The sequence below is a fragment of the Stegodyphus dumicola genome, chromosome 7 (genome assembly GCF_044657685.1).
Source record: "Stegodyphus dumicola isolate Sdum_Otavi_A_Nest chromosome 7, ASM4465768v1".
Classification (NCBI taxonomy): domain Eukaryota; kingdom Metazoa; phylum Arthropoda; class Arachnida; order Araneae; family Eresidae; genus Stegodyphus; species Stegodyphus dumicola.
Genome location: NC_140774.1, coordinates 152,764,097 through 152,788,485, shown reverse-complemented (window position 1 = coordinate 152,788,485; position 24,389 = coordinate 152,764,097). Strand labels below are relative to the sequence as shown.

The following is a 24,389-nucleotide window of genomic DNA, read 5'->3' as shown; positions in this document are numbered from 1 at the left end:
GTATCATGAAAATATGGAAGTTAAGTTTAAACTATAGTAGAAAATGAATGAAAAGTATTTCAAAGAGTGAAACATTTTTGAATTTATTGTTAATAAACACTATTAAATGCTTTATTTGATATCAATCAATGTTGTGCAGTGCAGAAATAGAAACATATTTCAAGGTCTCTTTCTTGTTGTATTTTTGTATTATTATTATTATTATTATTTTGTATAATTATCACAGAAAAATATTGCAAATTATTTGAATTAGTATTAATGATAAAATAAGAGGCATTTGTTATGTAAAAATTTTCAGTAAATACGAAGTTGATTTCTTGGAGATAATGATTAACTTTTTGCAGTATTTAGCTAAGAAATGTTAATAAATATGAGTACAAATTTTATCTTTCAATAAAGATGATTTGATTTTTTGGATTGACTAAACAATGATAGAAGATGCATCAAAACATTGTATGTGAAGAATTGAGACCATATTACTAAGCTATTACATAGGTTGTTTTTTTTTTTTCAACCTCCGATTGCACAGTATGATGGCCAGGTATGCGGCAGGTGGTATGTGTGTGTAGTAGGCGACTGCGCATCTCCCGCTTCACAAGCTCTGTCACTGGCGTATTCAACACGCCATTTTCTGTTGAGTTGCAGTAACGTAAACATGGCTGTCACTATTGATTGTCCTGCCAAGTGTGAATTGCGAGCTGTTATTCGTTTCTTTCAGGCAGAAGGGAACAGTGCAGCGGAAATCCATCGAAGAATGAGTCGAGTGTATGGAAACAGCTTTATGAGTGATGGTGTTGTTCGTGAATGGTGTTGAAAGTTTAAAGATGGCCGAACTGATGTGCATGATGAAGGGGGTCAAGGACGTAAGTCTGTCGCTACAGACGACATTGTTCAACAAGTTGACCAAGTGGTTAAGGAAAATCGAAGGTTCACCATAAGTGAATTATCGGGGAAATTTCCAGAAGTTTCAAGATCTTCCCTGCACTCTATCGTTACTGAACAGTTGTGCTACAGAAAGTTTGCGCTCGCTGGGTCCCACAGATGTTGACTGACAACCACAAAACTCGCCGAATGGTTGCAGGGTTTGAGTTTCTTACCTGTTACAATACTGACGGAGAAGAGTTTTTGAAATCCATTGTGACAGATGATGAGACATGAGTTCAATATGACACGCCCGAAACGAAACGACAATCACAACTATGGATGCACACAAATTCTCCAAAGAGACCCACAAAATTCAAACGAACTTTTAACAACCGTAAGGTTATGGCAACTGTTTTTTGGGACCAAAGAGGTTTGTTGCTTGTGGAGTTTATGCAGCCTGGAACAACAATTAATGCAGATTCATATTGTGAAACTTTGCGACGCTTACGGATAGCTATTCTAAACAAACGAAGAGTCATGCTGACTTCTGGAATTGTTCTGATTCACGACAATGCCCGTCCTCACAGCGCTCGTGTAACCTAACGGCTCCTTCAGCAATTTCAGTGGGATATTTTCGAACATCCATCATATAGTCCCGACCTAGCGCTGAGTGGCTTTCATCTGTTCCTTGAACTGAAGCAGTGGCTTGGCGGGAAGCACTTTCAAAATGATGTGGAGCTGAAAGAAACTGTCACAACTCACTTCCAATCATTGGCGGTGACATTTTATCAAGAGGGTATTGCAAAGCTTGTTCACAGATATGACCAATGCCTCAGTCGTCAAGGTGATTATGTAGAGAAATAACCTGTATTGTACATTACTTTTGGTAATAAAATCTTTTTTGTATATTCATCCGTCTTTTGTTCACAGCCCATTGGATGTTGAAAAAAAAATAACCCTCGTATTAGCAGGTAATAGTGTGGTATTGTTCTTTTATGTGCGGAAAAGATACGGTGCCTTAAAAAAGTATTTATATATATATATATATATATATATATATATATATATATATAACGTACATACATACATATAAAGGAATGTTGATGGTGTAAATATAGATATATTGCATTCCATAGATGTTGATCTATAATAAACAGCTAACTTGGCAGCAGAGGCAGATTAAATATTCGTCTTTATTTCAATAAATGTTTTGTGTTTAAAAACAAATGGGCATAGTAATCATGTCTTTTCAAGGTCAACGTGTATATTTTTGATATTATTAAGATAGTTGTGGCAGCTTATTAAGAAAAAGGTTCCAAATTAGTTATGTCATCATCTTTAAAATTTATATGGCATGGCTTACTCTACAACTGACAGAGTCCAAAAAGTTATTACAGTAGAAGTCCAGAAATTCACAACGTTTGGGACCAGAGATTGTGCAGATTTTAGGATTTTGGTAATTTCAGAACAGAAAAGATAATATGCAGACTAAAAGTGCAAAATAAATAAGGTGTATTAAATACATTTAATTAAATTATTATATACATTAATTAATTATATGCATTAAATTATTATATACATTAATTAATTATGTGCATTAAATTATTATTACATATGTAAACTGATTATATTATATTGTTCATTTGCATTATGCTCCTCTATTTTTAAATCAGCAGGAATCTGCTTCCCCTTTTCTCTCAGGAGTAGTCCTGAGATAGGTACCCCATCACTCCACCACTGCTGGAACCACTCGTACAAGACAGCATCGAGGTTTGCCGATTTCGCCTCATGTAAAGATTTCCGGTTTTGGAATCCGGCGTCAGTATCACTGTTGCTGTAAAATTTCAACAGATATGCCTTTTCTTTATTGTTCCGTATATCATACACAGTCCCTGTGGCAATTCCATACAATTCTGCTATAAATCGAGCAGTAGCACCTGCCATCATCTTTAGCAGAATTTCTACTTTTTTCATTACCTTCAAAGCAATGTGTATACGTTTTTCAACGTTGCAAGCAGTAAAATTACGAGTGCTTTTTCTTATCTGTCATTGTATTAAAAAGCTCTGAAATTTAAAATATTCTTAATATATCCACAAAATATCCAGATTAAAAAAACGACATTACTAAAGAATCTCGTGAAATAACAAAGCTCAGAAAGTACAACAACGTGAAGCGTGAACTTGAAAGAAGAGCTGAGTTAAACATCTGCTTTTTTACTTCGATGCAGATAGGGGGGGGGGGAACTCTTATCATGATGTCAATAATTTGGTATTTCCATTATGACTCATTATTATTAGGTAATTATGACGTCATTCTCCAGTGAGTATTTTTTCTTCGATATTTCGTACCCCATGTTGCGGTTTCCGGAACTTGTAAACTAAATGTTTATATTTTGAGAGGCAACGTGGATTTCAGGAGTTGGCGTATTTCAAGTCGGCGGATTTTCGGTATTTGACTGTACTACTTTTAGAATAGAGAAGGGAAATACCCAAATTAAAATAGGAAGTTATGAGGCTGTTGCTAAACAAAGTTATAATTTTGTTTTACATAATTTTTATCTTAGTCGTGCGTACATTTGTATTTTATATATGTGTAATATACACATGTGTGTATAAGATAAAAATGTTTATATATATATATATATATATATTGTCGCATAGATGAGGGAGATCCTACAAATGAACAGGCTCATGTCTAAACTCGATACTTTTTATTAACTCGGACTGAATGAAGAGCTACTTATATACAGCTGGTGAACATCCTGGAACATTCCAGACTCGGAATGTTCTGTAAGAATAAGAAGGAAGTTTACATAAATAAGATAATAGTAACAAGAAGGTAATTTACATAAAAACCAATTATCAGGCATCTTGCTGTTGATGGGTTTCAAACCCGGGACCTTCGGGTTTCGAGTCCTGTGTCTTCTCCGCTAAGCTATTAGGAGCTCGATTGAAAAGAGCAATTTTTGCTATATTTCCCCCTTCTTAAGAAGAAGCACCGTCCCGCTGCGATCTGGTCTGGCTTCTTGTAACGGGTCTCCTGGAAACATTGGGCTTTCTTTCATTGTCTAGTTGTACTTTTGGATCAAGATAGAGTTTCAATCTCAATATGTGAACGATGTCTTTTGAATTCTGTCGTTTCTTATTTTGTTCCATACTTTCTACGTCATACATCACGTCAGAGAGCTGTCGTGTTATTCGATACGGTCCAAAGTAACGTCTTAGGAGCTTTAGATAACCCAACCTTTCGTACTGGAGTGACCCAGACAAAATCTCCAATGTTGTAGCTGACAGGTTGATGTCTCTCGTCATATCAGTGCTTGTCTGTGGTTTGCGCTTTAAAAATATGGAGTTTTGCAAGCTGTCTAGCTTCTTCAGCTCTAGTGATCAGATGTTCCACATAACTATCTTCGGAATCGTCGATACTGTGTGGGAAAATTACGTCGAGAGGAGTCTGGATATCTCTGCTGTGAATGAGAAAGAATGAGCTGAATCCCGTTGTGTCTTTTTTGGCTGAATTATAGGCATAGGTTACAAATGGTAGAATAGTATCCCAATTTTCTCTTCAACATCTACGTACATGGACAACATGTCTGCCAATGTCTTATTGAATCTTTCAGTTAAGCCACTGATCTGAGGATGGTAAGCAGTCGTCAGAAGATGAGACGTCTTGCATAGATGAATTACTTCTTTAACAATGTTGGATAGGAAGTTGCGCTCTCGGTCACTTATAATTTCTTTGGTGACACCATGCTTCAGTACAATTTCTTCAACTATAAACTTGGCAATTTTGATGCCCTCAGCTGTCAGTATTGCCTTTGTGACTATAAATCTGGTAAGGTAATCTGTGCAAACTATAATTTACCGGTTCCCATTTCAAGTAACAGGAAGGCGTCCAAGTAGATCTATTCCAGTTTTGGTAAACGGTGTGTCAGTAGGTTTTATCGGATGAAGCTGTTCTGGTGGAAAATGTGGCAGTGATTTCCGTCTTTGGCATTCTCGGCAGCGTGATACATACCGCCATGTGCTTTCATATAGCCCTGGCCAATGGTACTTCCTCCTTATTCGGTCGTACATTTTGGCAAATCCAAGGTGGCCAGCAGTTGGAGCATCATGAAGATTTCTTAGAACCTCGCTACGAAGTTGCTTTGGTACCACCTAGAGCCATTGCTGTCCCATAGGATCATAGCTTCTTTTGTACAGATAGGATCATAGCTTCCATTTCTTATTTGATAATTTTGATATGCGTCGCCTCTCTTGAGAGTTATAATGATAGATTTTAATCGTTTGTCTTGCTGCTGCTCTTTTCTGTAATCAACGATCGCTGCAAAGAAATGGATGTCTTCATTGTTCTTAATTATTGGTTCTTTAAGAGGCTTCCTTGATAGTGAATCTGCATCGGAGTGTTTGCGATCACTCTTGTAGACGATATTTATATCGTATTCCTGCAACCTGAGAGCCCACCGTCTTCCGGATGGATCCTTAACATTGGCCAGCCAACATAAAGAGTGGTGATCTGTGACTACTGTGAAGGGTTTCCCATAGAGGCTGTAGGCCTGAATTTACTAATTCCTCAGATGACGGCAAAGCATTCTTTTTCAGTGGTGGAATAGTTCCTTTCAGCTGCAGTAAGGCACCTGGATGTATAGGCTATTGGTCTTTCTTTGCCATCCTGGATCTGAACCAGTACTGCACCGATGCCATAGCTGCTAGCTTCAGAATATATCCTGGTTTCTGTGTCTGGAATAAAATGTCCCAAAGCAGTGCCACTGGTCAGCAGCCTTTTGAGCGTTACAAAAAATTCAATCTGTAAAGTGTTCCAAGGAAATTTTGTATCTTTCTTCAATAAGTCATGCAGGGGCTTTGCGATATCTGCGAAATTTTTGATAAATTGTCGGTAGTAGGAGCACAAGCCTGGAAAACTTCAGACATTGGCGATATTTTTCGGAACAGGGAACTTTGCTACAGCCTCTACCTTTTGTGGATCGGGATATATCCCATGTTGATCGACTAAGTGTCCCAGTATAGTCAGCTTTTTTTTGCTGAATGAACATTTCTTGGAATTTAGCATTAGTCCTGCTCTTTGGATACATTTCGGTATTTCCCTTAAACGCTTTTGATGTTCTTCGAAATTAGATGCGTACACGATTATGTCATCGAGGTAGCAAAGACAAATATTCCATTTGAGACCTCTTAGTACCGTGTCCATCATATGTTCAAATGTGGCTGGAGCATTGCGTAATCCGAATGGCATGACTTTAAATTCATAGAGACCATCTGGAGTCACAAAAGCTGTCTTTTCTCTGTCTTTATCATCAACCTCTATTTGCCAGTAGCTTGACTTCAGATCGATCACAGAGAAAATTTTTGCGCCAACCAGGCAGTCCAAAGCATCATCGATGCGAGGTAATGATTAGACTTCCTTTTAAGTTACCTTGTTCAGTTTTCTGTAATCGACACAAAAACATCATTCTTCTTCACAAGCATTACTGGAGATGACCATGGACTGTCTGATGGTTGTATCACATCTTCTTTTAGCATACGTCGCACTTCGTGTGCAGTCACACACCTCTCGGTGGCTGACACACGGTATGGCCTTTGTTTGATTGGTGCACTGTCACCTGTATCAATTTTGTGCCTCATCGCATTGCATCGAGATTTTTTTTGCAATACTGTCAAAGCAAAAAATGGCACTAAATTCATCTAGTAAACTCAATAGCTCGTCTTTGTCAGCATTGGTCAAATCAGTATCAAAAATTTCTTTTAAGTTTTCTTGAGATAACCTTTTCCTGAACCTATGTTTCTTGGAAACTTCTGGAACCTGACTACTTAGGGAGCAAATAGCGCCGTTTTTTATGGTCATTTAACAGCCTACATTCATCCCTTACGGTATCAGTTGAGTTTGTTGAGAACAATTAGTTACCCATAATTTACCACAAGCATCTTCTATAGTGACAATTGAAGCTGGTATCAATACTTCTTTTTGGCACATCAGAAATCTATTTCCAACAATCATAGCTCCATCTGCTTCCTGTAGTTCTGAATTCAGGGCACATGTTCGCCTTGCGGTGTTTGCTTCAATTACATAACTGGTTGTGACAAACAAAGAGGGCTCTGTCTTATTTAAGTATTCATTGTCTGGAAGGATTTCTGCAAGTTTTAACTTCTTGATTTCCACAATCGATAATGGCATCGAGGCCACGGAAAAAGTTCCATCCAAGTGTTATTTGATGACTACATTCAGGAAACACAAGGAATTTAAATGGCTTCTGAGTCCCATTCAAATCAACTTTTAAGGTGGCTACAGGTTTACCACAGGCAGTTTTCAATACAGGTCCATTCTCAGCAAACATAGGAGCATTTAGCTGTCGACGTAACTCTTTGGATATGACAGAATAATCGGTACCTGAATCAACAAGGGCTTTCACAAATTTCTGTTCACTGTGATAAAAGTGTTATTCTTTTTCAACTTGGCTGTGGTGTATGTCAGAGGATTTTCTTCAACTGCGGCCTCACCTGTACAGGTCGCTTGAGCTAGTTTTCCTCATTGGTTCGGAGTGGGGAACGGCTGGAACAGCGTACTGGTGACTGTGATTGTTGGCGGGGGAGAGAGCATCGCGGATAAGGTGAACTGCACCTTATTCGGGAAGAACTAGGTTGTGCATATTCGTCGTCGAAGCTGTATGTAGATTCACTGTCCCTGTCCGATCAAGAGTTGGACGTTTTTGCGGCTCTTGCATTTTCAAATATCTGGCGTCTTTCCTTACAGTACCTCAGAACCTGTCCTGGGCGTCCGCAGTGAAAACAGAGAGCGACGTTATCGTCAGTCATCCACAGATCTATCCTATGTTGCGGAGCAGTTCTCTGGCTGGATTCACGTCTTGGCTGCAACCTAACTGGAAGTAAATGTTGGGTAGTATGTGTGCTTCTTTCTGCACCTGTGAGTGGTGCCAGCTCCTCTATAACCTCTTCCCGGACTACAGATGCTATGTCATTCGGTGCAATGGTTTCTATTTCTGTGTAGCCCTAAACTTGCGGCAGGACCTTCTGAAGCTCTTCCCTGACGATGGCACGCACTATAGACCTTAGTTCACCGGCATCCACATCGGCTGACACCGCAGACATATTAGGCAGCCTCTGGAATCGTGATCAAGCGATACATCTTCGTCGAAGACTTTCTATGTGATGGCAGCGTTTCATGAAGACATCGATGCTGTTATAGTCCTGGGGCGACAGGGACCTGGTACAGGTCTTCAGCAATACCTTTCATGAGATGGGCCACTTTCTCATCTTCAGACATGGATGGGTTTGCTTTTCGGCAGAGAGCGAGAACATCTTGAATGTAAAATTCAGATGTCTCATCGATTTGCTGGGCACATGTGAGTAGTACTTGTTCAGCTTGGTACTTTACATTGGCTGCTTGGGAAAAGGTGTTCTTAAGAGCAATCAGCAGTCCAACTGGTAAATGTGTCTTCGTTATTATCGACCTGCTGTCGAGTTATTCCGCCAACGTAAAAAATCACGTTCGCCAGACACATGTGATCATCCCAGTGGTTATAGTTGGTGATTCGATCAAAGTCCGTGAGCCATCTATTAGTATCTTCTTGGCTGTCCCCGGTGAATATACATGGGCTTCTGGTTAGTTGATACTTCAGGATCGGTATTGGTGCGATATTACTCGGAGCTAGGTGCTGCTGGAGGATTCTGCTCGGTTTCCTACTCATCAACTATCTTTCTCGATCTCTTATGCGAATCCTGTAAGAGTCCAAACTCAGGAGGAAGTCTTCGAATCCGCAGGCTGCGGCGTAACTCTGCCGCAGTAACTGAGTGATACCCAGCGCCTCTACCAAACTGTCGCGTAGTTGAGGGGATTCTACAAATGAACAGGCAAGTACTCAAGTCTAAGCTCAAGACTTTTTATTAACTCAAACTGAATGAAAAGCTACTTATATACAGCTGGTGAATATGCTGGAACGTTCCAGACTTGGAATGTTCTGTAAGAATAAGAAGGAAATTTACATAAATAAGATAACATTAACAAGAAGGAAATTTACATAAAACCCAGTTGCCGTTGATAAGTTTTGAACCCAGATTTTCGGGTTTCGAGTACTGCGTCTTCTCCGCTAAGCTATTAAGAGCTCGGTCGAAAAGAGCAATTTTCGCTATAGTATATATATATATATATTATATTATATGTATGTAAGAACTTTGAGACGTACAAATGCAGAAAATACTGATGGCAAAGCACATATTGAAGAGGCACATATTGAGAGGAAGAATTTTGATTGTGTAGAATGTTAAATCCTTATGAGTAGGAAACTTGGCAGTTGAGGTGGATTAAATTCCATTTTTTATATAAATTGACATTTATGGCCACAGTTTCACTTGGCACTCTTAGTCGTGTCTATTTCCAGAACATTCAAATTTTTGACAATATTGCAATAGGAAGAGGAAGAGAGCACAGCAAAATTGCGTCCAAGCAGCTCACAGAGAGAGGCTAAAATGTGCATTTATCCCGTATGAAAGGCTCCTGAAGAGAATGTTTTGGTTTTCTGCAATTTGTTTTGAGAAAATCTGAAATTCTTGTTCATTAATTTTTCTAATTTTGAATTTTTCATAATTATGTGTGAGCAAATTAAGTAACGAATTTTAAGCTATTTAAATTATTCATAGGGAAGGATATTAAGATAAGTTTTTATGTTTTTGAAATTTTGTTGAGAATTTTAAATACGAATTTTATAATTATTCTAAAAATAAAGATGTTAAAAATAAGTAAAATTATTACAGATACGTAATATGAAATTATGGTAAATGCATGTTAAATTTATGGGTGATTGTATGTTAAGTATAGTGTATGTCGAGGGAGTACTGGTTCCTTCAACAGAGGCCTGTTATTACCTCTGTACAGTTGTTCCTTTTACCCTCTTCATGCAAGATAATGTTGGAGGATCTCATTTTATGAATGCATGTAAATTTTTTATATTATTATTATTATTATTATTATTATTATATTTTTTATTATGGAATGTATTAGTGCAGTTCTCAAAGGCCAGTTACCTTAATGCAAGGAACGGAGGCTTTTCAAGTAACTGTCTAGGCACCCTGGGCCACCAGTGCAGAGAACACACTGGTTAGCTCAAGAGGACAGCCCTATTGATGGATATGTTTGTTTAGAAGTATTGCGAAGCTTCCAGTTTGGTAAAATACAGGAATTGTAAATGAAAGATGATAACGGTGAAACCATAATTTCTGAAGCTTACTCCTATTATTATATGGTATTGAAATATAATTTATCAATATGAAAATTCATATCATAAATATTTATGTGCATTACATTTAATTATAAGTAATGATTATGTAAAAGTTTTTGTGATATTCTGTAATAACAAGAACCTTCCCTGATGAATTATGATTATGTGAACTCTCAAACAAAAAGACTTTGGGACTGAAATGCTGAAAAATTCAATAGGACTCTAAAAATTACAAATTTATTTTTAAAAAAATTATATTTATAAATTATACTTTACAGGATCAAAATTTTATTATTTATTTATATTTTTTTTTAATTTGCTTGTGCTTTAACTCTTTTTCTTTAAAAAGGCTTCTCTGTCGCTACGCCTTTTTCTTTTTGAAGGGGGAATATGTAAGATAAAAATATATGAATCAGAATTAAAGATTAAACTATAAAACATTAATTCTTCCTCTCTATTCTAAAATCGTAATAACTTCTTTGCATTGCGTCATTTCTAGATCACTCTATGATCGGCGCAGCTCTGATGACGTAGTCATTGGGAACTGAAACTGTCCTTGTAAACCAAAACTTGTCTCTTCACGTGCTTCCATCCTTCATAACTACGCACTTCAGCTTTTGCTCTCTACTGTGCTAAGATGTAATTTCGCTGTTTTGCTTTCTATCTCAAAAATATCAAAAATGTAAATCTTCTGTGGAAAGGCACGACTAGAGTGCAAAGTGATTGTGGCCACAAATATCAATTGGAAATAAAAATGGAATTAAAATCGCTTCTACTGCCAAGTTTTATTTACGAAGTCAACACATTAGCTTACGACGCAATCAGATTACTTCCTCTTCAATATAGGATAACTGCGCATCTACAGTGCCCCGTCTTTTCCTTTGCTTTTATTATAACATATGTATATATATGTGGCGTTCCGACAGATACTTCAACTTCTATTCATGAGATGGCGCCACGTGTAAAATCCAGTTCTTAACCGGAGCAGCAAAGCGACGTCATTACTCACTCAGACTTCTCGTGAGACAACTGTACGCGATGGTAGCATGAACTGTGTTCCGAGCTCTGTGTTGATCTCTTCAATGTAATTTAAATTGTAATTTAGTACTTAATATATACTTTTGTTATAGGAGATAGTCTACTCTTATTTTCTTTAATACTTGCTGTCACGAATGTGTGATCTGGCAGGAAGCCATTTTAGTGACGACTTGTTGAAGTCACTCTGGCTTTCGCGTCTCCCTAATAACATACAAATAATTCTTGCTGCTTCCAATGAAGATCTAACCCGTTTAGCAGCAATGGCTGACAAAATTAATGAACTTGTTACTCCAGCTTATGTCAGTGCTGCTAATGCTGCACCTTCCAGTTCAGCCCTCGAACAACAAGTGGCTGAATTGACCAAAAAAGTATCTGAACTCTCTACAAGTCTTCATGCTTCCGGAGATACAATCGATCAAATCAGGGCCCACGTAATAAATTTCGTGCTCGAAGCAGGAGTCGATCTCGTCACAATACTCGAACGCAGTACAAAGAACCCACAAGTGGCATATGTTTTTATCATATGAATTTTGGCGCTCAAGCTCGCAAGTGTGCCCCTCCATGCACTTTTGAACAAGCGGGAAACTAAATGGGCAGTCTTCTGCTGGCCAACAGAATGTCCGCCACATCGACAGAATAGTACTGGCTGATCGTTCAACTCAGTTATGTTTTCTAGTAGATACTGGAGCTGACATATCAGTGCTCCCGAGAACTAAAACAAATGCTCACCAACTTAATAAACTTGTACTGTATGCAGCCAATGGTACCCAAATTGCAACTTACGGCACCAAACTATTGACACTTGATTTAAACTTGCGCCGGACTTTCAACTGGCCTTTTTTTATTGCGGATGTAACTCAAGCAATTATTGGTGTCGACTTCTTGACACATTTCCACCTTCTAGTGGATGTCAAGAATAATTGCTTAATTGATGCTACAACTCAGCTGACATTACAGGGCCAAGCTTCTCACATATCGAACGTACCTACCAACATAAGTGTTGTATCGGGCAGCACACGGTTTCATCGGTTATTAGCAGAATTCCCTGACATTTTAAACCCATCCAAATCAGGGCAGCATACTCATCAGCCAGAAGTGTATCATCACATTGAAACACATGGCCCACCTGTATTTTCCAAGCCACATCGTCTTTCTCCAGAGATGCTAAAAGCTGCTAGCAAAGAATTTGAATTCATTCTAGCACAGGGAACCATTCGCCCATCTAAAAGTCCATGGGCCAGTCCACTTCACATGGTTAAAAAGTCTAATGGTGACTGGCGGCCTTGTGGAGATTATCGTCGACTTAATCCATCTTTTTCATGGAACAAACATATTTTCTACCCTCGATCGTGCCAGAGCATATCATCAGATCCCAGTGCATGCTGAAGATGTGCCCAAGACCGCAGTGACTACACCATTTGGTCTCTTTGAGTACTTATATATGCCATTTGGCCTTCGCAATGCTGGCCAAACATTTCAATGTTTCATACACCAAGTACTGTCTGGCCTCGATTTCTGCATCCCATATTTTGATGATATCCTGGTTGCATCTACAGATGTGGAAGAACATTTTCAACATCTGCGTCAGATTTTCACTCGCCTTAAAGATCATGGATTAAAACTAAATCCATCCAAATGTGTACTTGGTCAACCCTCAGTTTCCTTTCTTGGATGTCTTATCACCCAGAATGTAGTCAAACCTTTACCGGAAAGAGTCAAAGCAATTAACGACCTACCTCAGCCCAAAACCATCTCTGAACTGAAGCGTTTTCTAGCAATGTTAAATTTCTACCGACGCTTTCTGCCAAATGCCGCAAAAACACAAGCCTGCCTACACGAGTTTATGAAGAATAGCGAAAAAAAAATGATCAACGAGCTGTCCCTTGGACTGAATCTGCATCTGCAGCATTCGTGCAATGCAAACACGATCTGGCAAATGCAGCCACACTTTCTTATCACTCACCTAGTGATCAGCTCTCTATAATGGTAGATGCATCTGACACGGCCATAGGAGCAGTGCTTCAAGCCCATACCACTAAAGGACTTTCCCCAATGGCATTCTTCTCCAGAAAACTTACTACTGCAGAAAGGAAATACAGCACATATGACAGGGAGCTACTTGCTGTGTACTGTGCTGTTAAATACTTCCGGCACAACTTCAAAGGACACGAGTTCATCATTTTCACCGATCATCGACCATTAATCTTCGCTTTTAGAAAAAACTGTCTCATGTTCTCCTCATCAGCTTCGACATCTGGATTTCATCGCCCAGTTTAGTGCAGATATCGGATATGTTTCTGGTACTGATAATTGTGTCGCTGATGCCTTGTCTCGGGTAAACAATATCAACCTCACTACTCTCTCTGAAATTTCTCTGAAATTGCAAAAGCTCAATTGCATGATGAGGAACTCAAGAATCTAATCTCAAATCCACAAACCTCCCTTCAGTTACAACCGCTGCACATTGATCCAACGCTTAAAATTTACTGTGATATAGAGAACAATAGAATACGTCCCTATATTCCTGTCAATTTTAGACGTGAAGTGTTTAATGCCTTGCACAATTTGGCACATCCTGGAATCCGGGCCACCAAAAAGCTGATTGCAGACAGATTTGTCTGGCCAGCAATGAATCAAGACATCACAGAATGGACTCGTTCATGTATTAGATGTCAACGGTGTAAAGTATCCCGTCACACTCACAGCCCCATTCAACAATTTAACCTTCCAGCAAGACGCTTTGATCATGTGCCCTTAGATTTGGTTGGCCCATTGCCTCCTTCAAATGGTTACACTTACCTCCTCACTTGTATTGATCGGTACACAAGATGGCCTGAAGCCATTCCTATTGAAAATATATCGGCTGAAACTGTAGCTCGAGCATTCATCTCCCAGTGGCTTTCAAGATTTGGCATGCCTACCACCATCACTACTGACTAAGGCCGACAATTTCAATGTCACTTGTTCGCATCCCTCACCTCTCTTCTTGGCATTCGCCATATTCGCACAACACCATACCATCCATCTGGAAATGGGATGGTAGAACGCTTTCACCGATCTCTCAGACAAGGTCTGAAGTGCCACAGTAGCACACACTGGACAGAAGCCTTACCCCTAGTCTTGCTTGGTCTTCGCACAGCATTCAAAGAAGACATTGGTAGCACTTGTGCTGAAATGTTATATGGTGCAACCCTCCGTCTGCCAGGTGAATTCTTTCACCCAGAATGTACTCCAGTTATCGACCCTCCAACATTCCTTCAACGTTTACGTGAGACCATGAGCAATATCTCGCCAACCCCAGCATCTTTGCATAACCAGCCAAGCTATTTTGTTCATCCTGCGCTTGAGACATCTTCGCACGTATTCGTGCGCAACGATGCAATTAAGCCAACTTTACTACACCTTCATATGATGGTCCATTCAAAGTTTTCAAACGAACACCGAAACATTTCACCATCATCTGCAATGGCAAACAATCAGTGATTGGAATCGATCGTCTCAAACCAGCATTTCTAATGCAAGATCCAACAACTTCCTCATCAACATCACTCCCGGAAAAAAGCTTACATCCCGTTAAAGAGCAACCTAAAACTACCAGATCTGGAAGAAAGGTTAAATTTAACCCAAAGTACTTATAACGTACCGATGGTGCTTGGGGGGGGGAGTACTGTGGCGTTCCGACAGATACTTCAACTTCTATTCATGAGATGGTGCCACGTGTAAAATCCAGTTCTTAACCGTAGCAGCAAAGCGATGTCATTACTCACTCAGACTTCTCGTGAGACAACTGTACGCGACGGTACCATGAACTGTGTTCCGAGCTCTGTGTTGATCTCTGCAATGTAATTTAAATTGTAATTTAGTACTTAATATATTCTTTTGTTATAGGAGATTGTCTACTCTTATTTTCTTTAATTATATCATGCATTAAGCACACGACCACCAAATATATAATCGAAATAGAAATTGAAAAACTAACAAGTAATGTGACGTACTTAAAAATTTTTTGTGCAAAATGCTGCAAAAATATGAAGTAATAGGAAGATATATTGTATATATAAACAAAAAATTATGCAGATTCAAAAATTACTTCATACAAGGTTTTTATATTAAAGTTGCGTGTACACGAATGAAACTAATGCCATATGAAAGAAATACGTTGGGTGTGTATCTTTACAAATTCCTCCTGCAAATCGTCAATATTAATTGATTGTGCAGTATCGGTTTTCAATTGAAGTAATTGCCAAACCATTCAGTATTTCCTGATTCATACTTGATCACAAGTAATTTTTAAGTATTTTCAATTTTGAAAATATGCTCTCACCCTTAACTGAAACAGACAGAGTCGGTAGAACTCTCAATGCAGTTAACATATTTGGGAAACATTCTTCTAGGTTGTAGATTACAAATCCACTTCAGAACTGTCTCTGGCACACTAATGATGATAACTTTTCAGGACAGCAGTTTGAGGTCTGTTTCTAATTCTGCTTCATTTTCATTATTTTCCTTATTAGTTGATGTGTTTTCTGAGGATTTGCATTTTTCTTTTAATACTTTGTCTACCATTTTATCACAGTCTTTGAAATTTATCGCATTTTAATTTTTCCAGTTTTTTAAAGAAATAGGGGCAGAATTATTTTGTTATCTTAAATCATCTTAAAGGTTTGCTTTGAATGGATTTAAAATGTTTGCAATATATATAAATATGAAATTTGAATAAAAATTCTTTTTCTTTTTAATATGTATATAAAAATCTAAGCACCAAGAAGGACATTTGCGAACATGACAAAATTTGGTATGCAAACACATCTTCACCGGACATGCAAAAGAACAAAGTTTCAAGGCAAATGAACAAGAATTGTGATCATAGCGTGCATTTTTAGTGCACAATTCGCAAAGTATAAAACCAGTAACAGAGGCGGAAAATTTATCTTTTTTGTTGCTGCCATTGCGTGAAGCTTTGTGGTCATAGCGAGCAACAGACCGCCATCTGCAGTGTACAAACACTGCTGTGCAAAGATGTTGGCAGCAGTGGTTGCTACAAGGATATTGCTGATGAAATGAAGGCTCTGGAAGGCCATGGAGCACAAAAATGCAAGGTATGATAGGATGGTTGTTCACCAGCCCCATACTGCCCCAACGAATCATTGTCGACTATTCAAAGCACTACAGCCATGTCTGTACCTCCCGTGATACCGTACACCATCTCACTGCGCATGTCTGAGGCGGGGTTATGCTCACAGAGGCCTTTAAGACGTTTGCCTTTGACCCACAACATCAGCAGAGTCGTCTGAAGTGGTGTTATAGCTGATCATCATGGTTGCCATCAGAGTGGCATCGTATAGTGTTCAGCGATGAATCCCGCTTCATTCTTGAGGCAGATAACCACCTTGTTCGTGTCTGGAGGGGATTGGACCAGCGGTCCCAATTAGTCTTTGTTTTACAAAGGCATACAGCCATAACCCCTGGTGTGACGGTATGGGGCGCTGTTTCTCATGATAGCAGGTTATCTTTAGTCATCCTCCGTACATCTTTACCGTAACTTTTAATATGTCGATACCATCCTACGGCCGGTTGCATTCCCCTTCATGGCACGCCATCCTGGGGCCATTTTCCAACAAGATAATGCCAGGCCACGTACCGCTTGCATGTCTCTGGACTGTCTCCATGCGGTTGGTACTCTTCCTTGGCCAGCAAGGTCACCAGACCTTTCACTAATCGAGCGTGTCTGGGATATACTATGCCGTCACATTCGGGTACTACAAAATATCGCAAATCTGGAGCGACAACTGATGAATGCGTGGCAAAATGTCGCAGGATGACATTAGGAACCTCTACCACTCCTTGCCTTGACGAATACAAGCATGTATTGCCACCAGGGACGGTTCAATCAACTGCTAATTTGAGTACTCAATGGGTGATTGTGCTCCGTGAACAGGTACTATGATATTGATTTTTTAATCATTTTATTGTCTGTGTATGAGCTATACACATATTCAATATCATCAAAAACAAGCACTTCCTTCATGTTGCTTCGATTTTTTTGCAAAAGAGTGTATTTATGTATATTATTTTCTATGCATTTGATTAAAGGCTTTACGATTTTACAGCTCCACTTCTGAAAATGCAAACCCAAGCAAATGGTCTGATGGGTTTTGAAAATGGAAGAACTGGACAGATTTCTGGCTGTAGAAAATTAAAAATAAACTTTAAAGATGCAAATAACAAACCTTTTATCGATGACCTCTGGTTTAATAAACTCAAACAACTAACGGCTACAAAATGCAAAGCAGAAAATGCTGTCTATTTACAATCATTATCAGATCTTACTACAAATCTTGAAGGTGAGTGCAAATTGCTATTTTGAATGTTAATTTTCTAGTAATATTAGTCCTGTCTTCATTTGAATTTAAATGTATTCATAGTGTGTTATCTGCTGCATAACAAATTCTTCTGTTTCGGAATGTGACATCATTTTGCTGTTTCATAATTAATGTTTTAAGTACCTCATCACACATTAGGAGGAAAATTAGAATAAGAGTAGCCATAAAATTTCTTTTCCCATCCACCCCATGCAGTTTAGCTTTGCAAACATGATTCGAACTTTATAATGGAAATGCTTTTCTTGTCAAAATAGAAATAGGGCCCAATTACTGCCTAGTACAAAGCCAGGCCTAGGGGCACAGGTTTTATAGAGCCTGTGAATCATTTTGTTCTTTTCCAAGATCTAATTTTTCCCATAATTCTATTATCATTTTCTTTGAGGTGAGTAAAGCAACACTGAGAGCCTCTGAAAAGCATTGTGCCTAGGGCTGAGTAGAAGGGCTGGGTGCTTGAAAGTTAATAATAACTGTACATAAGTAACTATTGTATATTTAATGCTTTAATAACTGTAGTACTTTAGTAAATTATTAATACAGTACAAAGTCCATAATCTGTATGTTCATTACCCGGAATCATCTATAATCCGGACCTCAAAGCCACAATTTTTTTTTTGTGTGTGTGTGTGCTTTACGCATGTGCATAATGTGTTTACAAATACGCATGGACATTGGGAAGATGTTTCTCCAGATACGTTAAAAAATGCTTGGCATAATTTATGGCTAGCTACCATATTTTATGGTGAGGACGATGAAGATGATAGCCGCGAATTTGAAGGTTTTCATACATCACAAACTATAGGTGAAATTTTCCAGTCATTGGATTTTGTAAAGAAATGTGGAGAAGCGGTAATAAATGAAGATGATTATAACAGAAATTTTTTATTGTGACGACAATGCCCCAATCATCAATCAATTAACAGATGGCGAAATCTGTAGTATGGTTCTAGATGCAGAAAATACTACTTCCAATAGTGAAGAAAGTGACAGAGAGGTTATTGAAAAAAAGTTCGATTGACAAGTTAGTCGGTTTTCTCGACACAGCAATTACAAGACTTGAACAGTGGAACTTTGTAACTGAACAAGAAATTATGTCTGTTTATAGAATTAAAGAGAAAGTATTAGCACAAAAAAAGAAGCAACTTAAACAACTTACATTGAAAGAAACGTTTAATAAAGTAAACAAATAAATATTCAGTTTTTTTTTTTTTTTTTGTAAATTTTGATACCCTTTAGAACATAATTGCTCTTTATTTCATAAATTATTGTTTCATATTTTTAATTGTTTAATTTCTGCATGCTATCTTACCAGATTTAAATTGATGATCTATAATCTGGAAAAACCCCTAATCCGGAATTGCCGAAGTCTCGATTAGTCTGGATTATGGACTTTGTACTGTATCTGTAATAAATACACGAAGAGGTTTAACTTTGCTGATCAATATCCATGATATTGACTTAAATAAAAATAAGAATTGTTAGCTAAAGAATGTGGTTATGAATATGAGTGTATCATAAAAAATGCAAAGCTTTTAATGTACTGAAAATAAAAGTATGTTTGATACCCCCTTTTTTTATATATATATAATGAATTCCTTGAACAGCATTTATTATTTAAAATGTTAGTCCATTACTTATTTTGAAATTGTGCTCTAAGGTTTGGTTTTGAATTTTTGAGGAACTGCAAGATGCTCCTTTCCCAGGCAGCAAGGGGAAGAAACAGAATCTTCAGAACTCCATTCTCTCTTTAGAAAATAAAGTACTCATCTATAAAACCGTGCTTCACCTGGTTATTACATATGCCCTGCTTGTCTGGGGATTAGGCTGTAACACTACGGTTAATAAAATCCAAGTTAGTGTAAATTATTACATCAAATTGCTCTAAAGCGTGATGGTTCCATAGGAACGCTAAAAATCTATGCAAAATTTTGTATTGAAACAATTGCAGAGTATATAGCAAAAGTTGCTATAATGTTTTATGAAAAAATCAACTGTGTGTAAAATCATTCCATTCCAGTGCTTGATTAATGACCCAAGTGATGACAGGAGCAAGCTGTGGCCTCGTGCAGTCTTAAGAAATTTAAGTTAAATATCCATTATTTTCTCTTGGCAAAATTGTTTCAAAATTGTATGGTATTGAAAAGACCCCACTTATGTATATGACCTACTTTTTTTTTATCATATTCTTATTCTTACATTTCATTGTATTGTTTCATTTAATTTCTCTTAATTTTGCTTAATTCATACACCAAATTTACTGCCTTCTGGTATATATTTTGGCAAATACCCCTTTCTTCCCATACAAAGCATATACACGCTGGTTACTCATCTCTTCTTTTAGCAGCCAATCACCAAACTCCTGACTCCTTCCTTATCATGTGACTATAGCACTCTGCTGCATGCCTTACATTGGAATATTTGAGCACTGACGTTGCAACTGCTGCATGCCATCTTCTCACTACATTGTAACTGTCGCATGCCATCTTCGCACTTCATTGCTGAACTTTGACTCATTTATCTTTTCAAATTGATATAATTCTACAACCAATGCTTAAACTTGCTATATTTTGCTCATCATTTTTATTTGCTATAACTTCAACTATTTAAATGCTATTGTTCATCAAGATATGCTATCTATGTTAAATAGGAACTTTTAAGTATTATACTAGAAGAGGCCTCTGGCCTTGGAATACGTACCTCAGGGCCTATAGCCACCTGACTGACCTTTTAGAGCATGCTAACTTACGTTGGCATGTATGGGCTACACATAGAGCAGATTATGCTAAAGTTAAAATTATTTGAAGTTAACTCTAATATTGATGAGACTCTACCATGATAGGTGACAGGTGAGAGCAGAACCGGACACCCGGCAGTTCACAGACTATTTGGGTGTGGTCCAGACCATGCAACTGCCTAGGACAACACACTCCTGCCACCCCCACAAGGACTGCATTGGGAGTTTATCGGGGGGAAAAAATTGGAAGTAGAATGGCATGGCCATGTACACTTACATATTATGCTTCATTCAGCATATACTTACATATACTGGGAATTGGACAGTTAGACAGTGTACATAAACTTAACTAGCATTTAACGTACTCTTAACTGTTAAACAATACATTTACAGATTATGCTTCGTTTAACAAATACTTACATATACTGTACACTTCACAATTAAACACTGAGCATAAGCTTATTTAACATACACTTAACCATTAAACATACACTTGCATATTGTTTCGATCAATAAATACTTACTGTGCACTTGACAGTTAAACACTGAACATAAACATAACAGACATTTAACATACACTTAATTGTTAAACATGCATTAAACATACACTTACCTGTATTATATTACATATTGTACGCACTTACATATTGTACGTTGGTTATATGCTGATTATATATATATATACTATTGCAATATACCTTACATCATTTATAGCGGTTATTTACAGATGCTTATAAATATTAATACAATATGCCATATGACATATTACATAGCAGTTAATTACATATAAGTACATAAAGACCAATTTTTACATATCAGTTGCATAATTACTTGCATAGGAATCAGTTATTTTTGCATATTACTTATGTGCTATGTATCAGGCATTACACAGGAGATTGTTGTATAACTATGCCATGTTCATGTTGTGCACTTGTTGGGATAAATAGTAGTTTCCACATAGTGGAGTTGAAATACATATTTATAGTGATCTCTTGCGTATAACCCATTTACACCGTGCAGGTCAGTTATGTGCATTATATGTATCCATTGGGCATCTAGTTGTGTGGTTTCTGTATTTTTAGTACATTGCATTTGCTTATGTTTCATGTATTTACTAACTGAAACGAACTTGCTACTCTGCATTGCAAAAGTCCATGCCCAGTCCTTCCAGTTTGTCCATCAACTGCTTCAGTTTCTCGATGAACGCTAGTTTAATGAGGAAGTGTTTATGAGGTGTTGCATTGTCTGACTGTTGAATGTGCTATTGCTCGGTGAGAGGGCATGTGGTAAGATAATGGTCAGGGGTGCCAGTGGCGCTACATACACGTCTCTGATGTCAAGAATCTTCTTTCCCGAAGGTAAGTTGGATATGGCTGGTGGTCGCTAACAAATGTTGTAATAAAATGGCTGACACACCATCCGTTCAGTCGATACTTTGTGAAAGAAATCGTGAGTGTGTTTTGCCCTGAGGGATAGACTCCCATTGTTGTTGTGCCGCTGCCCATGTTACTGCCCATGTTTTAGGTGTGACCATGGAAGTTTGAGTGTCAGTACTTGTGCTTCAATATTACCAGCTGCTTCTTTGACAAGCCTGTCTGCTTCCTCATTTCCCTGGATCTGGGTGTGTGCCTTAATCTACAAAATGAAAATCTGCTTGGATTTGGACATCTCTTTCAGCAGTTTTTGAATCTCGGCAATGAGTTGGGGGCATTGCATAAATGGTCGAGAGGCTGTCTGTGAGGATGTTGACATGAGAGCCTGGAAGTTGGCTGGTCATTCCTATGGTCTAGAGTATTGCAGCTGCTTCCACCTGGAAAACCAAATTGTCAGTTTTCAGGTAGCCCTTCCATGTATGTAGGACTTGGGAGTGGTACATGATGGTTAAGCCACAGCCAACCGTATCATCTATCTTTGAGCCATCTGTGTAGATGATTCGGCTATCTGTTGTGCTGGGTGCAGCCAGCATTGACATGTGTGTTATAAAACCTTTCCCATAGTCAGATGGGTGGATGGCATGGAAGAGCAGTTTCTTTTTGTAGGCATTTGGATTATGGTGCTGTGACCTGTAGGTGGTACCTTCCCATAGCTGAAGGACTGGTGTAATTGTTGCTTCCTGCTTGGCCCTGATTTGTAATGGGATAAGTCCTACTGGGAAGGTAGCCATCACTGTTGCTATTGTTTGATAGCATTTGGTGATAGCCAGGATGAAGGGGCATTGTATGCTTCTTTTCGGAAGACTGATTTTCTTACTACTCGTAGGCGAGGCCCAGATTGCAGCCCCATAGGTTGCTATCTTTTCCACTACAGTTTGGTAAGGAATTTTGAGAGTGTAAGGTTTCAGTCCCCAGTCTGCACCTTTTGTTGGCAGTTTCTTGGGTTTTTAATTTTAAGTGCACTGCCCTAAAATGTAGTATCCATGGGAACTTTTCATCTATGGTCAGACCCAGCATCCCCTCGAGTATGATAGAAAGGCATACAGTGAACGTTATGACCACCTAACTCAGTAATGTATTGCACAACCTTTGGTCTGCAAAACAGTTGCAGCTCGCCTTGGCATGGAAGCCGCAAGTTCTTGGTAGATGACTGGAGACAGGTTGTACTAAATGTCTAAGCAGCCGTCACACAAAGTTGAGATATTTTTAGATAGGTTTTTGAGTTCTGAACTGCTGCTTCATGACATCCCAAATGTGCTTTATCAATTTAAGGTTCTGCGAGTTAGGGTGTCAGGGCATTAATTGGAATTCATCCTTTTGCTTATTGAACTACTTCAACACAATTCGAGCCTTGTGACATATGGCATTGTCCTGCTGAAAGAGTCTATTTCAAGTTGGGAAGATAGATGCAATGTAAGGGTGCAACTGATCCGCAGTTATGTTTAGATAGTCAACAGCTTTCATGGTCTGTTCTGCGACAACTGGGGGTCCCAGAGCTGCCCATTAAGTTACCCCCAAGGCACCACCACCACCCTGTGTATCACCTGATGAAAACGTGGGAGCAACCATTTGCCTGGAAGATGGCATACCCTGACACGACCAACGTGATGAATGAGAAATCATGATTCATCAGACTGAGCAACTTAACTGTCTTCCATTATCCATGGTCCAGTCTCGATGTTCCTGGGCCTACTGTAAGCTTAGTTGTCAGTAGTGCTTGGTCAACATAGGCTAATGAGCGGGATAACTGCTATGCAGTCCCATAATCAACAGTGCCCGCTGACCTTTGCACTTGCACTTGAACCTGCATTATGTTTGGCTGCCAGCTGAGTAACTGTCTGGCGCTGATTTTGCTGTGTGGATAGTCTCCAACATCCACACAAAGGGGACATACTGTGATGTTCTTTTTCTTTGATGACGTGTGGTCGTCCTAAACCTTGGCATCTATTGCTGGTTTCACCATCATTTATCCACTCTGCGTAAATACTAACGATGGCAGATTGTAAACAATTTACCAGTTGTGAAATTTCGATCCGAGTCTTTAGGCCAATAAGTCTACCCTGTGTCAAATTCGCTTAGATCAGCAACGTTTCCCGTCACTTGCAAATAAATGTAAGTGCAAGAATGATTCGTTACCTTCTCCAGGAGCAGTTAAATACCATTCCCAATTAATCACATACCCCCCAATTAATCACATACCATCCAGACGAGTTCGTTGAAAAGTGTGATGATGGTCATAATGTTTTGGCTCATCAGTGTATAGCTTTGAAGGCAGTGGCGAAAACCTGTACGCTAGTTTATAAGCGCTAAAATGGTCATTGAAAAATGTACCATATTTTAGTTTTATTGTTTATTTCCCAACTATTATGTATAAACCTTTCAATATACTTCTATTTATAATAAAATAAAGTATTTTTTAAATCAAATCCTAACAAATGAAAGCATTTTCATTTTCTTTTAAAATTTGTGATAATTTAAACTCTAAAATAGGGAATCATGTAACACAAATAATTTAAATTAGTGCCCTTTTACTGGTATTACTTATTTTATTTAACATTGTAATATTTACATTCCAAGCATCTTATTTTATTGATTTACAACTTGCAGGTGTGGTTCATCAAGCAGAAGAATTTTCAAACAAAATAAAAAGTTTTATTGCTAACAAGAATTTCCTTTTCAAGTAAGAATT

At 38.3% G+C, this 24,389-nt stretch overlaps 1 protein-coding gene across 9 annotated transcripts in view; it reads left to right on the top strand.

Moving 5' to 3' along the window:
• Window positions 1–24,389, top strand: part of egg (SET domain bifurcated histone lysine methyltransferase eggless) — a 318,317-nt gene that overhangs the window by 149,409 nt on the left and 144,519 nt on the right. For all 9 annotated transcript variants that reach the window (XM_085820928.1, XM_085820924.1, XM_085820920.1 and 6 more), the window contains 2 exons: window positions 17,264–17,497; window positions 24,308–24,380. In XM_085820928.1, coding sequence (XP_085677054.1) covers window positions 17,278–17,497; window positions 24,308–24,380 — 293 coding nt within the window. In that variant the 5' untranslated portion in view covers window positions 17,264–17,277. The remainder of the gene's footprint in view (window positions 1–17,263; window positions 17,498–24,307; window positions 24,381–24,389) is intronic.